Raw genomic sequence first — 21387 nt, forward strand, 5'->3', positions numbered from 1 at the left:
CTCCCACTTTCATCTGCCCTAAAGCAAGCGGGGGGGGGAAGGAGGGGGGGGAGAATCTGCGTGCACGTGTCGTGGGAAAGGGGTGGGACCAAGAAGAGACCAACCTGGCAGCTTCTGCCCTTCCTCCAGCCCCCAAGAGGGCTCCCCTCCTCCATGAGGACTAGCAGCTCCGAACCCCGATCTCCTGCTTGTCTCCTGACCCCCCACACACACACCCCTCCCGCCCTCCCCATCAAGCCCAGCCCAGCCCAGCCCAGCCCAGCTTCTGCAGCTGATCCCTCCCGGCGCTTTGGAGATCCAGTGTCTCCTTCAATGGATTCACCTCCAGGCGGAGAGCCGCGGCGGCGATCCGGCGGGAAGCAGAAACTTTGAAGGACTTTTCGGAAAAGACGGGAGCGAAGGCGGAAAGAAGGAAGGGGAGAACGCCAGAAAGGAAGAAAGAAGGGGAGGGGGGTGTCCAAAAGTCTTGGAGAGGTCTCGAACCCCGGACCATGTGAGGACCCGGCTGCAGAACCCCAAAATGTCCACATCTGCCTGAAACCGAATCAGCAGACTTTGCAAAAGGAGCTCTTGCTGAATAAAACAGGTTTGTTTTTTTTGTTTTTTAAATAACGCAATTACCTTATCACACTTCTCTCTCTCTCTCTCTCTCTCTCTCTCTCTCTCTCTCTCTCTCTCTCTCTCTCTCTCTCTCTCTCTGTGTGTGTGTGTGTGTGTGTGTGTGTGTTTTCTTTTTCTCTTCTTCTTTTTTCTTTTTTTAAAAAAAATCTATTTTATTATCCTGGATAGGAAACTGGAGGCTGGGCAAAGATAGATAGATAGATTTATATTTCCCCCCATGCCATGCTGGTTTTGCTTTCTCTCCGCGGTGCTGCTTTGCAAAACTTCAAGGCAAGGCGCGAGTGGGGTGTGTAAGGCAAGTGTGTTGCGCCACAGGCTGGCTTTAATTCGGGGAAGGGGTTGAGGGTGTCTCCTAGCTGTGCAACGGGGGGAGTTAGCTTCTCTCGCGGTACCCCAAAAAAATCAAAGGCCCCTCGCAGAGAACCGGACTTTGAACTTCTTTTCAAAGGTTTTTCTCCTTCTTTTCTTTCCGCTGTCCATCCGCTCTCTCTGCTTTTCGGTTCTGGGAGAACTGCAGCCCTCAACGTGTTTGCACAATGTTTGACAAGAGGGTGCAACAATTACAAGAGAACAATTAATCAATGGAACAACTTGCCTCCAGAAATTGTGAATGCTGCAACACTGGAGGATTTGAAGAAGAGACTGGACAGCCGTTTGTCTGAAATGGTGTAGGGTTTCCTGCCTGAGCAGGGGGTTGGGGTAGATGACCTCCAAGGTCCCTTCCAACTCTCTATTCTATTCTATTCTATTCTATTCCATTCTATTTCAAGTTCTATTCTATTCTATTTATTTCAAGTTCTTTCTATTCTATTCTGAATTCTATTCTATTCTAAATTCTATTCTATTCTGAATTCTATTCTATTCTATTCTGAATTCTATTCTATTCTGTTCCACACTATATTATTCTATTCTTTTCTATTCTGTTTCAAGTTCTATTCTATTCTGTTCTGTTCTATTCTATTCTATTCTATTTATTTCAAGTTCTATTCTATTCTATTCTATTATTCTATTCTGTTCTGTTCTATTCTATTCTATTCTATTCTATTCTATTCTATTCTATTCTATTCCACACTATATTATTCTATTCTTTTCTATTCTATTTCAAGTTCTATTCTATTCTATTTATTTCAAGTTCTATTCTATTCTATTCTGAATTCTATTCTGAATTCTATTCTATTCTATTCTATTCTATTCTATTCTATTCTATTCTATTCTATTCTATTCTATTCTACTCTATTCTGAATTCTATTCCATTCCATTCCATTTCATTCTATTCACTATTCGCTATTTGCTATGCTAATTTATTTAGCTCGCTCTGCTGGGGATCCAAATCTTGGTTTTAAGGGAGCAGAGAAGATGTTTGTCTGAATTAGGTCCAAAATCTGGCTTAATTGTAGGAGGAACAGTTGAGGGAGCTTTGTACATTTAAGCTATTGAAGAGAAGGACCGAGGGGGACATGATAGCATCTTCCAATATTTGAGGGGCTGCCCCAAACAAAAGGGGGGGGGTCAACTTATTCTCTAAAAGCCCCTGAAGGCAGAACAAGAAGCAACGCATGAAAACTAATCAAGGAGAGATCCAATCTAGAATTAAGGAGAAATTTCCTATCCGTGTTATTCTGTATTCCGTAGAACCCGGACAACAAAAATTGCCACTAAACTGTAATTTGCCTTAAAGGGGCACCAGCAAAAAAATGTATGAAAATACGAGGAATAGCATGAATCCGACAGGGTTGAACTGTGGGGACCTTGGTTCTCTCTGAGCTGGGTGGTTTTCTTGCAGACGTTTCATGACCCAACTATGGAACATCCTCAGTGCTAGAAGGCAGTTGAGTTTGCAAAGAGGGGCAAGACAAGATAAAATGGATCGGAAACTAATCAAGGAGAGAAACAACCTAGAACTAAGGAGAAATTTCAGACAGTGAGAATAAGAAGCCAGTGGAACAGCCTGCCACCAGAAGTTGTGGGTGCTCCAACAGTGGAGGTTTTTAAGAAGAGACTGGACAGCCTCTTGTCTGAAATGACAAGTAGAGTTTCCTGCCTGAGCAGGGGGTTGGACTAGAGGACCTCCAAGGCCCCTCCCAGCCCTAGGGGTTTGGATTCTATGTGTGGATTGTAACACAACTGCCCTTCTCTTTGATCAGGGCTGCATAAAAAGAGCAAGGGGCGTCGATTTTACAACTGAAAGGGTCTTTTCCAGAGTATTGTTGCCTCCAATGCAAGACGCCCTGACTCAAATTTCCACTTTAGCAGATGAGTGAGCAGACACCAAAGAGAGGGAAATTTATATTTTGCAAAGGAGAAGTAGAGTTTGGGGTGTGGAAGGAAGCTGTGGGTGTGTAAAGACAAACTGATTTTTATCAATTTTGCCACTTGAATTTTTTTGATGGCATGGCTTGAAAGCGGATGAATAATCTTGAATGTAGGGGGGGGGGAAATGGTGTAGATTTTGTGGGGGAGGGAAATCCACGAAGAGAAAAGGACTAGGGGTGACATGGTAGCATCTTCCAACATTTGAGGGGCTGCCACAAAGAAGAGGGGGGGGGGTGTCCATCTATTTTCCAAAGCATCTGATAAGATAAGATAATCTTTATTGTCATTTTTATACTGTGGGCACAACGGCACACATCAAAAATGAGATTTAGTTGCCTGCTCTCAAAGTGAAACACACACATGACGCACACTTAAACATATTGTGAACAACATATGTGTAGACCCACATCCCTACATATACGTAGCAAATAAATATTAAATATTGTCCATCTTGAATATATAACGGAAGGAGGAAGCTTGAGAGTTCGCAAGGTTAATGCTGTATGGAATGAAACTCTGGCTGAATCTGGATGTTCTGCTGCGGATAGCACGGAGCCCCCCCCCCAGAAGGGAACAAGGAAAACAGGTCGTGAAGAGGGTGTGTAGTGTCCCTGAAGGCAGGACAAGAAGCAACAGATGGAAACTAACCAAGGAGAGAAGCAACCTGGAACTAAGGAGGAATTTCCTGACAGTGAGAGCAATTAACCAGTGGAACAGCTTGCCACCAGAAGTTGTGAGTGCTCCAAAACTGGAAGTTTTTAAGAAGGGACTGGACAGCCATTTGTCTGAAATGACAAATAGCATTTGGAACTTTTCTTTGATCAGGGTTATGTAAAAAGAGCAAGTGGCATCAAATTTAGGAGTGAAATGGTCTTTTCCAGAGTGTTTTTGCCTCTTTTGCCTATAGATATTCTCCTTTTATTGATACAAAATACAGTCACAATCTCAGCTTTTTGCTTTACGTATTTCTTAAGCATTCTATAATAAATTCCATCATCATCATCATCATCATCATCATCATTATTATTATGGATCATCGCACAGTCAGCCAGATATTCAAACTGGATTTGGCACTATTATTATTATTATTATTGTTAATCATCGCACAGTCAGCCAGATGTTCAGACTGGATCTGGCATTTTGTCTACCTATCGAGTCCTTCCCAAGAACCCAGGATAGGCAGATGTGGATGTTTGATGGTATTACAGATATCATCGCAGGATGGAAGCAGTTCCTAGTAAGGCCGCCTTTTGCAATTGACTAATGGCGAATTTGTCAATGCCGATGATGGTGTCCAAGTAGTGCTCCAGCTGTTTTGGGATTGCACCCAAGGAGCCTATTACTATTGGTACTACCCTTGCTTGCCTTTGCCACAGTCTTTCTATTTCTATTTGTAGGTCTTTGTATTTTGTGATCTTTTATCCAGTTCTTTCTCGTCTATTCTGCTGTCTCCAGGCACTGCCACGTCCACCATCCAGACTTTTTTGTCTTTCTTATCGACAATTGTTAAGTCTGGGGTGTTATGTTGCAGGTGCTTGTCTGTTTGAATTCTGAAGTCCCAGAGCAGTTTAATTTTATCATTTTCTATGACTTTCTCTATTTTTTGATCCTACCAGTTTTTGCTTACAGGCAAATTATATTTTTTGCAGATCTTCCAATGCATCATTGTTGCTACTTTGTCATGCCGCTGCTTGTAGTCAGTCTGTGCAATCTTCTTGCAACAGCTTACCAGGTGGTCCACTGTTTCTTCAGCTTCTTTGCATAGACGGCATTTACTGTCTGTTGCTGTCTTCTCAATTTTGACTTTATATGCATTTGTCCTTAAGGCTTGGTCTTGTGCAGCCAGAATTAGTCCCTCGGTCTCTTTCTTCAATTTTCCTGTTCTTAGCCATTATTATTATTATTATTATTATTATTATTATTATTATTATTATTATTATTATTATTATAATCCTCAAAACCTAAAAAAACAAATTTTCAAACTTTTTTGTTTTGAGTCCTGAAGTGGTTTCCAAATAGGAACAAAACTGGATAAATTCTTTAATTAAAGCAGTTCGAACACCGAATAACAGGGTTGGAAGGGACCTTTGGAGGTCATCTAGTCCAACCCCCTGCTCAGGCAGGAATCCTTATACCATTTCAGACAAAGGTCTGTCTGAAAACCTTTTTGAAAACTTAATGCATCTCTTGCAGGTCCATCTGTAGAAGATATTTCTCTTGCAGTTGGCTTATTAATGTTTGGAATCATCTTATCAAGGTTTGAGAGCAGAGGAGGCAACCTGCTTTAAAAAACCCAGCGAAGAAAGATAAGAACATTCCGCCGTTTTCGTTTTTCAGATCACGCCAAAAAAGGGAATTTTACCAGACAAGCCAAGATGGACGCTTCTATATCTCTTTTGAAATAAGCATTGTGAAATGGATCTTAAATCACAGCGGTGGCTGTTCAAGACATGGCTTGTTTGACAGGTCAAGTTCTCCTGCGCAGAATGGAGGGGTGGAATTCTTTTTTTTTTATATATAAATTTTATTTATAATACAGTTAAAAACAAACATTGGATTTGACGTGACATTCCAGTATATACATTCTTATCAGATTATTCCACTTTTTACAATCAGTTCTTCCTCTCTACATATACATCTAAGTTTTATATACAATACTTGTTCTAAAATAACGTCTATTTCTATCTTAACACTCGTCTTTAACCCCGACTGTCCTCTTCGAATTCCTCCAGCGGTAAAATTTATCCCAGGTTTCATAATAAACTGATCCACATTTGTCTTTTAATATCCTTGTGAGCCTGTCCATTTCCGCACATGCTAATATTTTATGTATTAACTCTTCCTCTGTGGGAATTTCCTTGCTCTTCCATTTTGGCGCAAGAACAAGCCTAGCTGTGGTCAGGATGTGTAGCAGCAGGTCGATTGTTCCCTTGTCGTATTTTTCTGTCGTTATTCCCAACAAGGAGAGTTCAGTTTTAACTCTAAGTCCAGTGTTAATATATCCCTCAACCAGTTTCGTGTCCTGTTCCAATATTCACGGATCTTTGGGCATTCCCACCACATATGGTAGTATAAACCTATTGCTGTTTTACATTTCCAGTATAGGGGTGAGATGTTTGAACCCATTTTGGTTAGCCTTACGGGTGGGAAATGCCATCTATAGAACATCTTGAAAAGATTTTCCTTATATGAGGTAGCTAAGATGAGTTTCCTATTCCTTTCCCACAGTTCTTGCCAAATACACAGGTCGATACTGAAACCAAAATCCCTACTCCAAATTAACATGGTCTCCTTAACCTGTTCTTCATACATTGTCTGATCTAATAGAAAATGATATTTTTTTTTAAATCATTTTATCCTCGGGACCTAATAAAATTTTACCTAGTTCTGTCAGTTCTATCTTTATACCCCACTCTTTTTTATCTTGTCTATATCTGGCTTGTAGTTGGAGGTATGCCCACCATTCTAATTCTATCAATTCTGCATCTTGGAGATTCTTCCTTGATTTTAATTCTCGGAGGGATGGAATTCTTAACCTAGTATTGTTTTAACTCGGTTACGCTATAAATGGCATAAAGCAGGGATACTCAACTTTCCTGGCTGGGGAATTCTGGGAATTGCAGTCCACCTGTGTTCAAGCTGCCGGGGTTGAGAAAACCTGCTTTATGGGCCCCGAGGTTGGGTGAAGAACGACTCCAGATGGCTGGCACTGGGTTCAAATCCTCCCAACAAAATAGAGGCAGCCTTGACTTATGACCGTCATTTCCGTCCAAAGTCAGTGCATAATTTTGTCACTGGTGTTTCTCACCCCTGGCAACCTTTAAGACGGATGGACTTCAAGTCCCAGAATTCCCCAGCCAGCACAGCTTGAATTCTGGGAACTGAGGTCCACCCATCTTAAAAGATGCCAAGGTTGAAAAACGCTAACTTGGTTAGAGGAGGCTCCAAATCCTTAGGGAGAAAAGGGCCTTAGAGAAGTTGTCAGGAAAAAAAAACAGGATAACAAGAGTTGGAAGGGACCTTAGAGGTCTTCTAGTCCAGCCCCCTGCTCAAGCAGGAAACCTTATACCATTTTAGACAAATGGTTGTCTAAACTCCAAAACATACCTTTGCAAGGATGAATTAGTATTTCCCTGCAGCCTTCAGCTCAGATTGGTCTTTTTTTTTTTTAACAAAGAAACAACTTGATCCCACGAATAGAATAGAATAGAATAGAATATGGAATGAAGAATAGAATAGAATAGAATAGAATAGAATAGAATAGAATAGAATAGAATAGAATATGGAATGAAGAATAGAATAGAATAGACTATGGAATGAAGAATAGGATAGGATAGAACAGAACAGAACAGAACAGAACAGAATAGAATAGAATAATGAAATGAAATGAAAAATAAAGTAGAGTAGAGTAGAGTAGAGCTGGAAGGGACCTTAGAGCTCTTCTAGTCCAGCCCCCTGTTCAAGCAGGAGGACCTATACCATCTCAGACAGGTGATTGTCCAGTCTCTTTTTAAAAACTTCCAATGATGGGGCACCCACGATTTCTGGTGGCAAGCTGTTCCACTGGTTGATTATCCTCACTGTCAGGAAGTTTCTCCTTAATTCCAGATTGCTTCTCTCTTTGATCAGTTTCCAACCATTGTTTCTCGTCCTTCCCTCTGATGCTCTGGTGAACATGACACCCCTCTTCCTTGTGGCAGCCCCTCAAATACTGGAACACTGCTTTTATGTCTCCCCTGTTTCTTCTTTTCTTTAGACTAGCCAGACCCAAGTCCCGCAGCCGTTCTTCGTATGTTTCAGTTTCCAGCCCTTGGATCGTCTTAGCTGCTCTTCTCTGAATTTTTTCCAAACTCTCAACATCTTTCTTGTGATCCAGTGACCAAAATTGGCTGCCGTATTCCAGGTGTGGTCTTACTAGGGCAGTGGTTCTCAACCTGTGGGTCGGGACCCCATTTGGGGTTGAACGACCATTTCACGGGGGGTCGCCAAACAACGCAGTCTGCCATTTCCCCCCCCCCCTTTTCGTTAGCTGTGCTACTCCCTTTTATTGTATTGGCTTTTGAAAGCCAACAGAATAGACTCTCTTGAATAGAGTCTAATTCTATTGGCTTTCAAAAGCCAATAGGAATTGTCCAGGCTGTCTCTGCCCTGCTGAGTCTGCCAAAAGTCCCAGTCTGCAAATGGTGCTGCACCAGTTGAGTAGTCCTCGACTTACGACCGGTTGAGTAGTCCTCGACTTACGACCGGTTAGGGGTCGTGGCATTAAAAAGGTTGAGAACCACTGTACTAGGGCTTTATAAATCGGTACTAATACTTCGCGTGATCTTGATTCTATGCCTCTGTTTACACAGCCCAGGATTGCGTTAGCTTTTGCCAATTCTGTAATGCAATTTCTGTGCATTTCTACAGTTTTCTCTCACGCTGAGCCCAGCTGGAGCCTCAGGAAAGAGTGTTGCCCAGACAGGGCTGGAATTTCCATCCATCCGAAAAAGAATGCAATCCACAATAAATAGGGGAAAAAAAAACAATAATTATCACAAGTAGCGCCCACTCATGGAAAACCCCAGGGTGGAAGAATGAAGGTTTGTGTGTTTTGGGATGCGCAACTTCACCGCATGTTCTCAAAGCTGAGATGTTTTTTTAAAAAAATTGGCAGTGAAGGCATAAACTGATCCAAGTTTACAAAAAAAACAAAAAACCAAACCCACTACTTTAAAGACCCTCTTGCTGTGCATTTGCAGTGTTTGTGTATTTGCGGGATTGTGGGTTTGTTTCTCTATGTGTGTTTTTGTATGTGTTGGGGCAGGAAACAGACGAGATGTATTAGCGAATGTTTATAAGGCATATTTGGATGTTTTCATCCCAAACACGACAACAGTGAACCACAAATTAGCTCGCCACAACTGAGCCTCGATTGTTGTGAGAACTCAGGCTGTGCTTGAACAAACCTGGGATGAGTCAAGTGAGTGTGTTGTGGGAACACAGTCTCTTAGACCAGGGGTCTGCAACCTTGACCACTTGTGGACTTCAGCGTGCCTGGCTGAGGAATTCTGGGAGTTGAAGTCCATGAGTCACAAAAGGGCCAAGTTGGAAGACCCCCGTCTTAAAGCCTCCTGGCTGAGGGATTCTGGGAGTTGAAGTCCACAAGTCACAAAAGGGCCAAGTTGGAAGACCCCCGTCTTAAAGCATCCTGGCTGAGGGATTCTGGGAGTTGAAGTCCACAAGTCACAAAAGGGCCAAGTTGGAAGACCCCCATCTTAAAGCATCCTGGCTGAGGGATTCTGGGAGTTGAAGTCCACTAGACATCAAAGGGCCAAGTTGGAAGACCCCTGTCTTAAAGCATCCTGGCTGAGGAATTCTGGGAGTTGCAACCTTGACCACTTTAAGATTTGTGGACTTCACCTCCCAGAATTCCTCAGCATGTCATCCTTCATGCTGATATGTACTCAAAATTACATATCACATTCCTTTCTCTCTGAGTCATTTTTCCTAGCCATTGATAAAAATTATCCCATGTTCTAAAAGTAAACAGAATTTTCTTTCTCTTTGATCTCTAAAGCCAATCTGTCCCATTTCTGCGCACTCTAGAATTTGTTTTAATGAATACTTCTTCAGTTGGTAAGCTTTCACTTTTCCAATATTGGGCAAATACAACTCTTGCTGCTGTTAATACATGTAATATTAGATATCCGCTCTCTTTCTCGCCGTTAGCTCCTGTTATTCCTAACAGGAACGATTCTGGTTTAAAGTCTGTTTTCTAGTCATCTTCTCCAGCCGTGAATGTATTTCAACCCAAAACATTTTTGTTTTAGGGTAGGGGTGTCAAAATCAATTTCATTGAGGGCCGCATCAGCATCGCGGTTGCCCTGGGGGGGGCGGGGGTGTGTGGCCAGAGTGGGTGTGGCCTACTGGGTGGGCATGGATGGAGTGGGTGTGGCCTACTGGGTGGGCATGGCCAGCTCTACATCATTTGTGTCAAGAGTGCCTGTGGGGGCCTGGGCAGGAGTGGGACAGATCTGAGGGTCTCTGGCAGAAGGGGGTGGGACCGGAGCAAGTGCCAAGGCATGGTCCACTGGAGGAGCCTCACTGTTCCTCTCAGGCCATATTGGGGGAGGGGGCTGGATGGTGATGCGGGCTGCCTGGAGCCCTGGGCAGCAAAGATCAAATGCCCAGCCTGGCCCTCAAGCATCCATAGCACCAAGCCCAGCCCCACTTCCCCAAGGGGGTACCCAGCTGCACTTACCTCCCCCTCAAGGCTGCTGCTGCTGTGCTTGCTCCCCTTAGCCAAGTTGTGCATGATGGGCACCAGGGCAAAGTCAGAAGGAGACCGAATGCATTTCAACATAAATGGCAACCACAAAATTGTACATTGGCTCCCGGCCGGCCTGGGCCAGGGCCAAGGCAGCGGGGGCCGTTCCCTCACTGTTTCCAGGATGGCTTCACGGGCCACATGAAACCACTTCGCGGGCCGCATTCGGCCCCCGGGCCTTGGGTTTGACATATCTGCTTTAGGGCATTTCCTCCTGATCTTTCTGTGCCACAGCTGCCCGCAGAGAAGTGCAGATAGACCATTCCAGCCCATGGAGGCTACTCTTGGCTTGGTCCTCCGGCCTCCGTTCAAAAAAACCTCCCAATTAATTAAGGGGAGGAAGAGAACCAAAAAAAAATTGTGCAAAAGAGGCGTGCAAGGCCGGTCCGATCTTCTGCACGATGGCCGCCATGGGGGGGAACGTTTGGCCGCTGATGGGTGGAAGATGGGCCGGTCTTGGCACAAGCTGCGGGTGACTTATTATGCTGCTTTCTCGGAGGTGTAAAGTCCGCCTGGCCACGTAAAAATCCGGGCCAGATCTGGGCCAGATCGCTTTCTGGCTTGTGGCTAAGGGATCCGTGCAGATGGTGGTTGATGATTAGCCAACGTTTGCACACCTTGCGACAGGTTAGCAAACCAGCTTCGGCTGCGTCTCCCCGCTCGCCTCTTCCTGGGTGCTCCGGATTCGGACAGGATCAACTTATTTCTTCCCTTGACACCTGCCGGGCTGGGCAAGATTTTGGAGAGGGAATTGACAATCCAACCATTAATCCGAGGGAGAATTTTGCCCTGGTTTGTTGACTTCCCAGCAGCCTTGCAGATTAGGAGGGGAGAAAAGGGGATTCCCCCCTCATGGGCTGGGTTCGGAAGGCATGGCGAGAGAAGGGTTGGCCAGGCAAGTTGCGGTGTCTTTGTTAATTCTTTGATCTCTTTCTTGATCTATGTCTATTTATTTATTTTATGTTCTGCCTTTATAAATCATCCAAGGCAGCGAACATATCCAGTGTATCTTCGTCTTATTTTCCCCCACAACAACAACCCAGTGAGGTGGCCTGGACGGAGAGAGAGAGGGACTGCTACAAAGATACCCAGCCAGCTTTTTTGCCCAAGGTGGGACTAGAACTCACCATCGCCTGGTGATTGCCTCAAAGTCACCCAGATGGCTTTCATGCCTAAGGCAGGACTAGAACTCATAGCCTCCTAGTGATTGGCCCAGAGTCACTCAGCTGGCTTTCATGCCTAAGGCGGGACTAGAATTCACCGTCACCTGGTAGTTGGCCCAAAGTCATCCAATTGACTTTTGTGCATAAGGCGGGACTAGAACTCACCGTCGCCTGGCGATTGGTCCAAAGTCATCCAATTGGCTTTCGTGCCTAAGGTGGGACTAGAACTCACCGTCGCCTGGTGATTGGTCCAAAGTCATCCAATTGGCTTTCGTGACTAAGGCGGCACTAGAACCCACAACACCAAACTGCCTCTCTTTCAATTATCTGAGTTATCCATGGCAGGGTGGTCAAAGAAATTAAGATGACTTTGTTGCGTAGAGGCTGAGATTTGGTCACCTCGTCCCAGCTGCCATCTTGACTTTTTTGACCCACTGTGGCCAGAGATCTCTGCAAACTGATACGATTGTCCCTTTTTTGATGGCTAACTTGCTTACAAAGACAAGGGGGGAAAAAACTATAATTTTTCTTAACACGGGACGGGCGACCACCATAATGGAAAGTCCTCGACTTACACACATTCATTTAACAGTCCAATGGAAGCCGCCATCTTGACTTTTTTGACCTCTCTCTTTCTTTTTCTCCGCCATATCAAGCGCACTGCAGACTGAGTCAGCTCCCCTTAAATACAGTATAGGCAATCCTCGACTTATAACAATTTGTTCAGCGCTCCGAAAAGGGACTTGTGGCTGTTTTTCAGCCTTATGACCGTTGTTATTGGTAGTCCTTGATTTATGACCGGTCAGTTAATGACCATTCAAAGTTACAATGGGCCCCCCCAGGGGTACAGGTAGACCTCGAATTACACCCATTCATTTACTAACTGTTCAAATGTACAACGGCACTGAAAAAAATTAGGTCGGACTGTTGTTTTCACAGTCACTAGCGTTATAGCATCCCCGTTGTCACGTGATCAAGGTTCAGAACTGACTCATAGTTACAACGGTCGCCGCGTCCCGGGAGTCATGGGATTGCGACTTTCTGATGAGCACTGGGGAAGACAGACTGGGTGACCGGTGTAACGACTGCAGTGACAACACTTAAGAACTGCGGCCGGGAATGTCATAAAACGGGGCAAAGCGCACCTCTGTCTCAGGGATGGGAATGTTGATGTCAGTTGTAATAGTAGTAAAGTTGGAAGGGACTTTGGAGGTCATCTAGTCCAACCCCCTGCTCAGGCAGGAAATCCTACACCATTTCGGACAAATGGCTGTCCAGTCTCTTCTTAAAAACTTCCAGTGTTGGAGCATTTACCGCTTCTGGAGGCAAGGAGTTCCACTGGTTAATTGTCCTCACTGTCAGGAAGTTTCTCCTTAGTTCTAGGTTGCTTCTCTCCTTGATTAGTTTCCACCCGTTGCTTCTTGTCCTGCCTTCAGGTGCTTTGGAAAATAGCTTAATTCCCTCTTCTTTATGGCAGCCCCTGAGATATTGGAATACTGCTATCATGTCCCCCCTTCTCCTTGTTGTGACTGTCCGTTGTAATCACCTCTCTGTGTGTTTTCTCTCCACAACTGCAACAGTCGGGGCCTGTTTACCGACGTCTCCTAGAGTGAAGTTGCGGTCGCCAAAACGTTCTCCAGGCCGTCTGCAGCCAGAAGGTTACCTGGCCCATGGACAAGTGGACAGTTATCTTCTAACCGGTGGGATGGAGAAGACAGTCTCCGAGGAGGAGACCCAGCCACTGCCCTACCCGAAGGGGTCTTTGGACTGCAAAGATGGAAGTGATTGCACGGAGGACAGACATCTGCTGGACAAGACCGCCAGGCCAACCTTGGAACTGACCGACGGGGTCCAGAAACCCAACACCAGCTACGGGGAGAACCGGGCCACCAGTCCAGTGTCCAATGGGTTTTCTGGAGCCCAGAGCCCGCTCGGTGCTGGCAAGATGGCAGCAGACAGCCAGGGTCTTCCCTCTGGACCCTCCACTACCCTGCCTACCACCGCCCTCTTCGGGGTGGTGGGACCCCAACCGCCCTTGACGGAACAGCGGGAGAGGGAAACCTGGAGTAAAAAAATAGACTTTCTTCTCTCCGTCATTGGCTACGCGGTGGACCTGGGCAACGTGTGGCGTTTTCCATACATATGTTACCAAAATGGAGGAGGTGAGTTCCAGTGCTTGAAAGAACATAGAATAATAAAGTTGGAAGGGACCTTAGAGGTCTTCTAGTCCAACCCCCTGCTCCAGCAGGAGACCCGATAATCATTTCAGACAAGTGACTGTACAATCTCTTCTTAAAAGGCTCCAGGGATGGAGCAGCCACAATTTCTAGAGGCAAGGAGTTCCACTGGTTAATTGTCCTCACTGTTAGGAAGTTTCTCCTTAATTCCAGGTTGCGTCTCTCCTAGAATAGAATATAATAGAATAATGGAATGGAATAGAATAGAATAGAATAGAATAGAATAATGAATAGAATAGAATAGAATAGAATAATGGAATGGAATGGAATGGAATGGAATGGAATAATAGAATAAAATAGAATTTAGAATAGAATGGAATGGAATGGAATAGAATAGAATAGAATAGAATAGAATAGAATAGAATAGAATAGAATAGAATAGAATAATGGAATGGAATAGAATAGAATAGAATAGAATAGAATAGAATAATGAATAGAATAGAATAGAATAATGGAATGGAATGGAATGGAATGGAATAATAAAATAAAATAGAATTTAGAATAGAATGGAATGGAATGGAATGGAATAGAATAGAATAGAATAGAATAGAATAGAATAGAATAGAATAGAATAGAATAGAATAGAATAGAATAATGAATAGAATAGAATAGAATAGAATTTAGAATAGAATGGAATGGAATGGAACGGAACAGAACAGAACAAAATAGAATAGAATAGAATAGAATAATGGAATGGAATGGAATGGAATAATAGAATAAAATAGAATTTAGAATAGAATAGAATGGAATGGAATGGAATGGAATGGAATGGAATGGAATAGAATAGAATAGTGGAAGAGAAGAGAAGAGAATTTGAAATAGACTAGAGTACCACTGTATTTAGAATAGAATAATAAAGTTTGAAGGGACCTTGGAGGTCATCTGGTCCAACCCCTTGCTCAAGCAGGAGACCCTATACTATTTCAGATAAATGGTTGTCCGATCTCTTCTTAAAAGCTTCCAGTGTTGGAGCAGCCACAACTTCTGGTGGCAAGCTGTTCCACTGGTTAATTGTCCTCACCATCAGGAAATTCTCATTAATTCCAGGTTGCTTCTCTCCTTGATAAATTTCCACCTGGTATTTCTTGTCCTGCCTTCTTGTGCTTTGGGGAATAGCGTGACCCTCCTCTTCTGTGTGGCAGCCCCTGAAATTTTGGAAGACTGCTATCACGTCCCTCCCTTGTCCTTTTCTCCAGACTGGCCATACCCATTTCCTGCAACCGTTCTTCATATGTTTTATTCTGCAGTCCCCTAAAATCTTCTCCGTTGCTCTTCTCTGCACTCTTTCCAGAGTTAATAATAATAATAATAATAGTAGTAAAGTTGGAAGGGACCTTGGAGGTCATCTAGTCCAACCCCCTGCTCGGGCAGGAAACCCTACACCATTTCGGACAAGTGGCTGTCCAGTCTCTTCTTAAAAACTTCCAGTGTTGGAGCATTTACTGATTCTGGAGGCAGGCTGTTCCACTGATTAATTGTTCTCACTGTCAGGAAGTTTCTCCTTAGTTCTAGGTTGCTTCTCTCCTTGCTTAGTTTCCACCCATTGCTTCTTGTCCTGCCTTCAGGTGCTTTGGAAAATAGCTTAATTCCCTCTTCTTTATGGCAGCCACTGAGATATTGGAATACTGCTATCATGTCCCCCCTTGTCCTTCTCTTCGTTAAACTAGACATACCCAATTCTAGCAACCGTTCCTTATATGTTTTAGCCTCCAGTCCCCTAATCATCTTTGTTGCTCTTCTCTGTACTCTTTCTAGAGTCTCTGCATCTTTTTTATATCGTGGCGACCACAGAGTAATGGATCCTCCACCGTATAGGGAGGCAAATTGACAAAAGGAGTAGGTCTTTAGAAACATCCACCATCCCCAATTATGCTCGAACTCCAAAAATTCAGCACGGTGACCTCGATCGGATGGCGATGGCCCCCATCCTGAACTTTTTGACTTCCATCTGTAGATGTTCCTCGTTGTGGGATGTCTACGGTCACTTCCCAAAGTTCATTCATGGTGGCTTGCCAGATAGACGCATTCCCATGTGGCATCAGCCCAAACTTGCTTCTTAAAACAAAGAGGATCGGGACTGGAGGCTAAAACATATAAGGAACGGTTGCTGGAATTGGGGATGTCTAGTTTAACGAAGAGAAGGACGAGGGGGGACAGGATAGCAGCCTTCCAGTATCTCAGGGGCTGCCCCAAAGAAGAGGGAGTCAAGCTGTTCTCCAAAGCGCCTGAAGGCAGGACAAGAAGCAACGGATGGAAACTCATCAAGGAGAGAAGCAACCTGGAACTAAGGAGAAACTTCCTGACAGTGAGAAGAATTAACCAGTGGAACCGCCTGCCTCCAGAAGCGGTGAATGCTCCAACACTGGAAGTTTTTAAGAAGAGACTGGACAGCCACTTGTCTGAAATGGTGTAGGGTTTCCTCCCTGAGCAGGGAGTTGGACTAGATGACCTCCAAGGTCCCTTCCAACTTTATTATTCTATTCTAAATACAGTAGGATCTCTATACTTAAGTGCTTTGAAACTCATCCAATTTGGTACTCTGTGCATTTTGATGTGAAAATGTTGTCCCGGTATGTTTGTTTGGTACTCAACATACAAGCTAGAACTGATTTGTATCAGCTGCCTTGTGTCATAACTTGGTATTCTTTATGGGAAAAATTTGATTGCTCCCTCATTGTTTTTGGAACTCCTTGCACCTCCGGAACCAATTAATGATAATTTGTCCAAAATGGTGTAGGGTTTCCTGCCTGAGTAGGGGGGTTGGAATGGATGACCTCCAAGGTCCCTTCCAACTTTATTATTTTTATTAAGAACCTGCCTCCAGAAGCTGTGGATGCTCCAACACTGGAAGTTTTTAAGAAGAGACTGGACGGCCATTTGTCCGAAATGGCGTAGGGTTTCCTGCCTGAGCAGGGGGTTGGACTAGATGACCTCCAAGGTCCCTTCCAACTTTATTATTATTATTATTATTATTATTATTATTATTATTATTACTATTATGAGTAGTAGTAGTAGTAGTAGTACAGCTAGTTCTCAACTTAGGAACACAAGGGGGCCTAAAATTTCTGAGATTTTTGTTAGGTGAGTTTTGTTCCGTTTTACAATTTTCCTTGCCACGGTTGTTAAACAAATCACTGCCGTTGTTAAGTTAGTAACTGGGTTGTTAAGCGAATCCGGCTTCCCCCACGGACTCTGGCAGAAGGCTGCAAAAGGGGGTCATGTGACCCCGGGCAACTGCGACCGTCATAAATACGAGTCAGTTGGCAAGTGTCTGAATTTTGATCGCTTACAACCGGTCGTAAGTGAGAAAAACGGTCATAGATCGCTTTCCCTCGTGCCATTGTAACTTTGAACAGTCACTAAACGAACAGTTGTGAGGGTTATCTGTACCGAGGTGCCCCTGTATTTTGTCGCTTCTGTTTGCAATACAGAATAAGAGAGTTGAAAGGGACCCTGGAGGTCTTCTAGTCCAACCCCCTTTCTGATCCTCTCCTTTCACTTTTAGGGGCCTTCCTCATCCCGTACACAATCATGGCCATCTTCGGAGGGATCCCTCTCTTCTACATGGAGCTGGCGCTGGGCCAGTACCACCGCCACGGCTGTATCTCCATCTGGAGGAAGGTCTGCCCCATCTTCAAAGGTAAGCCATGAGGGCGAGGCTTATGGCCATTGGGGGCTCCTGGCAGACGTTTCGTGACCCAGCTAGGTAGCATCGTCAGTGCTAGAAGGGAGGGGTGTTTGTGTGGTGGAGGAGGGGGAGGAGGAGGGGGGAGGGTGGCTGTGGGGTCCTTTGTGCTCTCTGAGCTGGGTAGTCTTCTTGCAGATGTTTCATGACCCAACTAGGTAGCATCAACAGTGCTAGAAGAAGAGGGGGGGGGTTGCAGAGAGGAGGAGGAGGAGGAGGAGGAGGAGGAGGAGGAGGAGGAGGAGGAGGAGGAGAAGGAAGGGGGTAGGAGGACTGTGGGGCCTCTGAGGCTCCCTGAGTGTTGGGTATTTTCTTGCAGACATTGCATGACCCAGTTAGGTAGCATCATCAGTGCTAGAAGGGAGGTGGGTCTGTGGAGAGGAGGAGGAGGAGGAGGAGGAGGAGGAGGAGGAGGAGGAGGAGGAGGAGGAGGAGGAGGCTACTGTGGGGTACTTGGTGCTCTCTGAGCTGGGTGGTTTTCTTGCAGACGTTTGATGACCCAACTAGGGAACATCACCAGTGCTAGAAGGGAGGAGGAGGAGGAGGAGGAGGAGGAGGAGGAGGAGGAGGAGGAGGAGGGACTGTGGGCCCTGAGACTCCCTGAGTGTTGGGTATTTTCTTGCAGACAGTTGCATGACCCAGTTAGGTAGCACATCAGTGCTAGAAGGGAGGTGGGTCTGTGGAGAGGAGGAGGAGGAGGAGGAGGAGGAGGAGGAGGAGGAGGAGGAGGAGGAGGAGGAGGAGGAGGAGGAGGAGGAGGAAGGCTACTGTGGGCGTTATTGTGGATCCTCTGAAGTGGGTGTGTTTCTTGCGACGTTGATGACCCAACTAGGGGACAGTCACAGTGGCTAGAAAGGGGGTGGGTTGCAGAAGAGGAGGAGGAAGGACATTGGAGAAGGTAAAATTGAGTGAGGGGCGTGGTAAGCTTATGTAAGGGCACTCGGATTAGGCATGGTAACTAGATTGAGGGAGCTCCTCTGAGGCTCCCTGAGTGTTGGGGATTTCTGCAGACATTGCTGCCCAGTTAGTTAGCATCATCAGTGCTGAAGGGAGGTGGGTCTGCGGGCAGAGGAGGAGGAGGAGGAAGGGAGGAGGAGGAGGAGGAGTGAGGGAGGAGGAGGAGGAAGGAACGACGACGGAAGGACAGGTAATGTGGGGGGTCCGGTTATACTCTGAGCTGCTCTCTGAGCTTGATGGACTTCTTGCAGACGTTTGATGACCCAACTAGGGAACATCACCAGTGCTAGAAGAGCTTGATGGACTTCTTGCAGACGTTTGATGACCCAACTAGGGAACATCACCAGTGCTAGAAGGGGGGGGGGGTTGCAGAGAGGAGGAGGAGGAGGAGAAGGAAGGGGGGTAGGAGGACTGTGGGGTCCCTGAGGCTCCCTGAGTGTTGGGGATTTTCTTGCAGATGTTTCATGACCCAACTAGGTAGCATCATCAGTTCTAGAAGGAAGAGGGGGCTGTGCGGAGGAGGAGGAGGAGGACTGTGGGATCCTTGGTGCTCTCTGAGCTTGGTGGTCTTCTTGCAGATGTTTGATGGCCCAACTAGGTAGCATCAACAGTGCTAGAAGGGAGGGGGTTTGCAGAGAGGAGGAGGAGGAGGAAAGAGGGAGGAGGAGGAGGAGAAAGAGGAGGAGGAGGAAGGGGGGAGGTAGGAGGACTGTGGGGTCCCTGAGACTCCCTGAGTGTCGGGGATTTGCTCTCTGAGCTTCGCTGTGTTCCTACAGACGTTTCATGACCCAACTAGGTAGCCTCATCAGCCTCGCCTTACCCAGGCTGGGCCCTGTCTGCTTTCCTCCATGGCAATCCCTGGATGAAGATGCTGTTTTCCATTAGATTTCTTTGTCTGGAGCCAATCCTTGCTTATTTCGGTCCCCTCCCCCCCAAAAAAACCCTCCAAAGTCCAAAAACGGGTCCCCTCCTGGCCATCCAAACCCACCCACCCCCCTTTTGAACGGGCTTCACCCTCCTCGTCCTGTCCTTTCCCACCCCCGGCAGGCATCGGCTTCGCCATCTGCATCATCGCTTTCTACCTGGCCTCCTACTACAACACCATCATGGCCTGGGCCCTGTATTACCTGATCTCCTCCTTCGGCCACGAGCTGCCCTGGGTCAGCTGCACCAACGCCTGGAACACCCCGAACTGCCTGAGCTACTTCTCCAATCGGAGCATCGCCTGGACGGCCAACGCCTCTTCGCCCGCCGAAGAATTCTATACGTAAGTGCATGTAAGTCGAAAGAGGGACGGCCGGGAGGGGGGGACGGAGGCGTGGAGGACGGGCAGAGGAGCAGGGAAGCCCCCTCCCCTCCTCACGTTCTTGGGAGACTCTCTGGCCCAGTGGTTCTCAACCTTTTTAATGCCGCGACCCCCCAGCCGGTCGTAAGTCGAGGACTACTCGACTGGTCGTAAGTCGAGGACTACTCCACGGGTGCAGCACCGTTTGCAGAAGGGGACTTTTTGGCGGGCTCAGCAGGGCAGAGACAGCCTGGACAATTCCTATTGGCTTTTGAAAGCCAATAGAATTAGACTCTATTCAAGAGACTCTATTCTATTGGCTTCCAAAAGCCAACAGAATAAAAGGGAGTAGCACAGCTAAGGAAAAGGGGGGGGGGGAAATGGCGGACTGCGTTGTTTGGCGACCCCTGTGAAATGGTCGTTCGACCCCAAATGGGGTCCCGACCCACAGGTTGAGAACCACTGCTCTGGACACACACACGGCCCCCCCAAAAGGGGCTAGAGACCCCTTTTTCAGGGGTCAAAAGAGCCTGATTCCTGCCACCAGCTTGAGACACCTGGTTGAGCTGGGGGTTGCACTAGATCAGGGCTTTTCAACCAGTGGTACAGGTACCACCTGTGGTACATTGGCCCCTGGCAAGTGGTACGCGATTATCCTAGAAAAGTGGTAGCAGGGGAGGGGAATGAGCTGAATTGGTGGCAGCACCGCACAAGCCTGAGCGAGAGACGGCTGGAGCTGCAGGGCTGTCGGGGCTCAGCAGAAGCCCCAGGATCAGCGCCAGGATCCAGCTGGAGCTCGGCTCTGATCCTGGTGCTTCTGCTGAGCCCAGAAGAAGCGGCGATCAGCTGGAATGTTGCAGCCTCTCCAGGGTCTTGTGATTTACACTCAGATGCTTGGCAACGGATTCATATTTATGACGGTCACAGTGTCCCAGGGTCATGTGAAGGGACCAAAACCTGCTGCAACCACCCACCAGACGGGGGGAATAAAAACCAAACACACCCCCCCCACCCCACCCCCGCTGCCAATCCTCAACAGAAATGCTCACAACAATGAAAACCTCGGACAGGAGGAAGAGCGCGGCCAGGAGGGCAGGCAGGTGTCTTACTCGGCTGGGGCTTGGGGGGGCACTTTTTTCAGTGCCATTGTGACTTCGAACAGTCACTAAGCGAACTGTTGTAAGTCGAGGACTACCTGTACTTTATCACTTTTTCCCATTTTTTTGGGTCAAGTTTTTGACACCTTGCTAGGCGACTGGTGGTCCTCGGATGTTGCTGTATCCTAAAAGTGGCACAATGGGTGAAAAGGTTGAAAAGCCCTGGACTAGATGACCTCTGAGGTCCCTTTTAACTCTGATAGTCTATGATTCTATAAAGAAGGAAAGGAGAAAAGGGAGGGAGGGAGGGAGGGAGGGAGGAAGGAAGGAAGGAAGGAAGGAGAGTAAAGAAGGAAGGGAGGGAGGGAGGGAGGAGAGAGAAAGGGTGGGAGGGAGGGAGGAAGGGAGGAAGAAGGGAGAAGAAAGAAGGAAGGAAGGGAGGGAGGAAGGAAAGGAGGAGGGAAGGAAGGAGAGGAAAGAAGAAAGGGAGGGAGGGAGGGAGGAGAGGAAAGAAGGAGGGAGAGGAAAGAGGGAGGGAGGGAAGGAAGGGAGGGAGGAAGGAGAGGAAAGAAGGAAGGGAGGGAGGAGGGAAGGGAAGAAGGAAGGGAGGGAGAGAGGGAGGAAGGAAGGAAGGAGAGGAAAGAAGGAAGGAGGAAGGGAAGAAGGAAGGGAGAGAGAAAGGGAGGAGGGAAGGAAGGAGAGGAAAGAAGGAAGGAAGGA

At 46.5% G+C, this 21387-nt stretch overlaps 1 protein-coding gene across 2 annotated transcripts; it reads left to right on the forward strand.

Moving 5' to 3' along the window:
• The first annotated feature begins 262 nt into the window (after window positions 1–262).
• On the forward strand, window positions 263–19580 carry LOC120296835 (sodium-dependent serotonin transporter-like). Of its 2 annotated transcripts, none has more exons than XM_039318860.1 (4): window positions 263–586; window positions 12987–13568; window positions 17149–17283; window positions 19333–19579. In XM_039318860.1, exons 2-4 carry the CDS (start codon window positions 13112–13114, stop codon window positions 19554–19556), a joined length of 816 nt encoding a protein of 271 aa, XP_039174794.1. In that variant the 5' UTR covers window positions 263–586; window positions 12987–13111; the 3' UTR covers window positions 19557–19579. The 2 variants fall into 2 exon arrangements, with proteins under 2 accessions (XP_039174794.1, XP_039174793.1); XM_039318859.1 differs by lacking the exon at window positions 263–586 and adding an exon at window positions 10142–11138 and having other exon boundaries at window positions 19333–19580.
• Window positions 19581–21387: the final 1807 nt, after the last annotated feature.

Source organism: Crotalus tigris, unplaced genomic scaffold (assembly GCF_016545835.1).
Source record: "Crotalus tigris isolate CLP2741 ecotype Arizona unplaced genomic scaffold, ASM1654583v1 scf7180000021608.50609, whole genome shotgun sequence".
NCBI classification, from domain to species: Eukaryota; Metazoa; Chordata; class Lepidosauria; order Squamata; family Viperidae; genus Crotalus; species Crotalus tigris.